Source organism: Amblyomma americanum, unplaced genomic scaffold (genome assembly GCF_052857255.1).
Source record: "Amblyomma americanum isolate KBUSLIRL-KWMA unplaced genomic scaffold, ASM5285725v1 scaffold_157, whole genome shotgun sequence".
Classification (NCBI taxonomy): Eukaryota; Metazoa; Arthropoda; class Arachnida; order Ixodida; family Ixodidae; genus Amblyomma; species Amblyomma americanum.
Window position 1 is genome coordinate 186,874 of NW_027526629.1, and position 3,976 is coordinate 190,849.

A 3,976-nucleotide genomic window follows, 5' to 3' on the forward strand; every position below is an offset into this window, starting at 1 on the left:
GTTGTTTTAGACCGAAACGAGGTAAATCACAACACATCGGTTTTACAAGTTTTCCTCTGATACGCGTCAAAACTTTTTCTCTTATAACTACCCGAAAAGCATGTATTCGTGCTTAATACAACGAAACAAGCTGTTTTAGACCGAAACGAGCTATATCTGAACACATCGGTTTTACAAGTATCCACGTGATACGCGTCAGAACGTTTTCTCTTATAAATGCGCGAAAAGCATGTATTCGTGCATAATACAACGAAACAAGCTGTGTTATACCCTTGTCACACGGGCACTCCTAACCGCGGTTATCGAAACCGTGGTTACCGCAAACCGTAGTTGCTGCTGTTCACACGGCAGAACCGACCACGGTTAGCCCGCTAACCGCAGTTAGCACAAACCGAGCTTGGCAACCTCGGTTTCGTCGTTCAAACCGTAAACATGGCGGCGCCCATGCCAGTGTCATGCGTTTCGAGTCAAGAGTCTCGGGCCGATATGAAGAGAGTGTCGTGGTCGCACCATGCGACGATGACATTGATACGGCTCTGGGAAGAAAACTTGCCTGCTCTGCGTGCATGCTCGAGAAACGCGCGTATTTACGCGTCGATTTCAGCGGAGCTGAGTGCTGGGCTTCACGGCGAGGGGCCGTATACCTCCAAGCAGGTCCGCCAAAAGATAGATAACCTGCATAAGAAGTATCGGTAAGTAAAGTTGCAATCTCTATGCATGCTGCTTTCGAGTGCTGGTCTGTGGTTTGAACGCTGCGTAGCGGCATGCAGCCGTGAGGGGGCTCTAGCTTAGTGCGAGCTTTGTGTGGTTCACCACAACAACAACAACAAAAAAAAAAAAACGTGAGGCCTAGGCTCCGCTTGATGCACGAAAAATTGCGATCCGCGTTTCTTTTCGTTTAAGACACATGACTGGTGTGTACCTGTTCCAACTTGACACCCGCAGTGCTAATGTAATTACGCTGCTGTTGCGTCACCAACAGTGCGCTGTCATTGCCACTATCGTCGCATCTTTTCGCTACGTTCACAGTATCACTGAAATTCCACATGCCAGCTGAGCATTGGTTTGATTTTATACGGCAGATACATTCATTTACTGAAGGTTTTCTTTTTCAGTGAAATGGCAGTTTTGGATTTTTTTTATTTGCATATGTGCAGTAGTGGTAATTCTTATTCCAGGAAGATCAAGCGCACTGGCACCACCACCGGCTCAGGCGGACAAGACTGGCCGTTCTATTGGCACCTCCACCAGTTTCTGGGATCGCTCCCAATGAATGATGAGATGTTGATCGAAGAAAACGTGGAGGTAGGCTGTGATTTACATTTCCTCAAATAGCATGCTAAAGGGTAATTTCGCACACTGTTGTAACAAATGCAGATTACAAAACTAGATTGTGGGTTTAAGATTGTATGAGCTGTTTACATGCTAATGTCAGCGAGTTTTTATTGTAAACACATAGTTGTTGACAAGGGTAGACGTGCGGGCTAGTTTAGTTGATGGCTTATGCTTCTTTGAACAGTGAGGAAGACTGACGCAGACAGGACACACACACAGCGTAAACTTTAAGCTATGTTTATTCTTGAAATCGACATGTGTAAACACATGGCTTGATGTGCTCGAGATGGCAAACAGGTACAATGCGGAAGAAAAATTATCCTAATCGTGTTTTCCGCGCCTTGCCAACTACGAAAGTTCTTTGCCTGGTAAAGCAAGAGATCAGCCGGAGCTGTGATATAAGACACTGTCGTGTCCCATTAATATGATAGCCACTAATATGAACAACTTGAGATATAGTGTTTTATTGGGTACCAAACGTCTTCAATGTATTAGGAGCCTGGTAATATGGAAACTCATTTGCATGGATATGGAGGGTGGAAAGGCTCGGAACCCATTTTGGTCCATGTATTTTAGTTGTGTTAACATGTACAGCAACATAAAGGAAACACTGCTGATCCAGCTATGCATTTCTTGTTTTCACCGCAGAACAGAATTGAAATGCAGTGAAAAGTGCAAATGAAGGATTATTTTTCATTTTATGCTTAATGAGGGCCAAGCTACTCTTGACATTCCTTTCCATTCGCCCATTGCATGCAGCTTTTACTGAATTGAAACCCATATTTTACAGCTGTCAGCAAAATGGGCATAGATATGTACTTGTGGATAGTGGAGAGAGAATGTTTGCTGTGGGAAAGACATCATCATGCCTGCAAATGCCCTTGTGCCTTTCAATGATTGATAGGCACAAAGCATAGTATACTTGAAAAAAAAAGGACAAGTTATGTCGCACCTCAAGAATGGAAGGCCAGATGCGACAGTATTAATGTCTTTGCCTAGCCGCTGCATCGGCCTCTGTGTTTCCAAGAAATTTTATATTATTTTCAACACCATTGGCCGGCCAACGCCATTACAGGGTACAACATATGTATTGTTGAGCATAACATAACAGGAATGCAGGCAATAGATTTCAGTGCCAATTCTTTATTAGATGTGGCTGGAGCTTAAGAAGGCTATTAACACACTCATTCTGCATAAGCATTTTGTGCTCACGTGCAGTGTCAATATTTTTTCATTTGTAATGCAGTGAGTTTGTACACTCAACACCAGTTATGGGTGCAAGAGAGCACGATAAAGTTGATTCTTGCCTCCAGTAAGTATTGCACAGCATAGCAAGAATTGCATCCTAGGAACAATGCTATATGTTATGTGGTTGTCTTGTGCAGGTGCCAGTGGTGGCTGAAATGCCTGAGGATGCGGAGCTCGTGTCATGGGGAAGACTCGCATTTGCTGAAAATGATGCAACTGCAAGTGAGCCTTTGATAGGAAATGAGGCGACCAAGACCAGCAGGTTGAATACCACTGCTGCTGATGTTAGCAATAGAGCACTGAGCAGCTCTGCTGACCCTGGGCCAAGCAGCATTTCCCCAGCCAGAAAGAGACAATCGTCATCTGCAGTGCAGCAACTGCTACACTTTCATAGTGAAGAGTCGAAAAGATCTTTAAAGGCAGCCAAGAAAAATAGAAAACTGCAAAAGAAAGTAGTGGAGCTCCTGCAGGAGTCCAACAACATTCAGAACAAAATGGTTGACATGATGGGGGACTTCTTGGCTGAAAAAAAGAAATAAAAACAAATGTGCACATTATCATCATCTTGTGATGTTGTATCATGCTTGTTTTGTGCAACAGTGCACCACTGAGCGTACTGCACATTAATTTCATGCATAAAATCCAGTCTTCTATCGCAACACACAACACTGATGGCATATTTCAATTTGAAGCAGCAATGTGTTTTGCTAAGGCATCCCGAACTGCCACCCCTGGTGCATCACATCGGCTGCTGGTGCATACTGGCTGAGGGCGCCGCTGCTCTTCAGCCTGAGCTGCATCGAGCCAAGCCACATCACAGCGATCGGACATCTGCTCACATATATTGTGCAGTACGCAGGCAGTACGAATGGCAGTGGTCACGTTGTGTATGTCGCACTCTAGTCCCTTCAACAGCATGCGGAACCGGGCCTTCAATCTTCCGAACACATTTTCCACAACGCGCCTTGCAGATGAAAGGTGATAGTTAAATGACTGTGTCGGAGATCCTAGTGCACCCGGTTGCAAGTAAGGGTTCATCATGTGTGTCTGGAGAGGAAACGCTTGGTCGGCGAGCAGGACAGGCCCAACTGGCACGCCATCAAGAATTTTTACTTCTCTGCTGAACAGCTCGCTGCTCAACAGTTGCGGGAGCCTTGAGACTTGAAATACACCAGCGTCGTGATTCTACCTGGCGCACCAGCATTGACGTACAGCAATCTGTACTTGTGATCGGCCACTGCCAAAAGAATGACACTATACCATCCTTTGTAGTTGAAGTAGTCGACTGCGTTTTTTTTAGGTGGGCACACCTCGATGTGGCATCCATCTAGGGCGCCTACGCCTGCGGAAATCCAGTCACTGCAGCAAACTGGCACATGTGCTCGGCCAACTC

The 3,976-nt window shown here is 45.4% G+C and overlaps 1 protein-coding gene across 1 annotated transcript; it reads left to right on the plus strand.

Moving 5' to 3' along the window:
- The first annotated feature begins 282 nt into the window (after positions 1 to 282).
- Positions 283 to 3,759, plus strand: LOC144112455 (uncharacterized). Its single transcript, XM_077645287.1, has 3 exons — positions 283 to 692; positions 1,179 to 1,305; positions 2,721 to 3,759. The coding sequence occupies exons 1-3, from the start codon at positions 433 to 435 to the stop codon at positions 3,120 to 3,122; spliced, it is 789 nt and encodes a 262-aa protein (XP_077501413.1). The 5' UTR covers positions 283 to 432; the 3' UTR covers positions 3,123 to 3,759.
- The last annotated feature ends 217 nt before the right edge of the window (positions 3,760 to 3,976 follow it).

Excerpts from the sequence above, each read along its gene's own strand:
- LOC144112455 (XM_077645287.1), top strand. The coding sequence starts at position 433 with ATGGCGGCGCCCATGCCAGTGTCATGCGTTTCGAGTCAAGAGTCTCGG. Across the intron at positions 693-1,178 it reads AACCTGCATAAGAAGTATCG|GAAGATCAAGCGCACTGGCA; the intron begins GTAAGTAAAGTT and ends TTCTTATTCCAG. Across the intron at positions 1,306-2,720 it reads TGATCGAAGAAAACGTGGAG|GTGCCAGTGGTGGCTGAAAT; the intron begins GTAGGCTGTGAT and ends TGTCTTGTGCAG.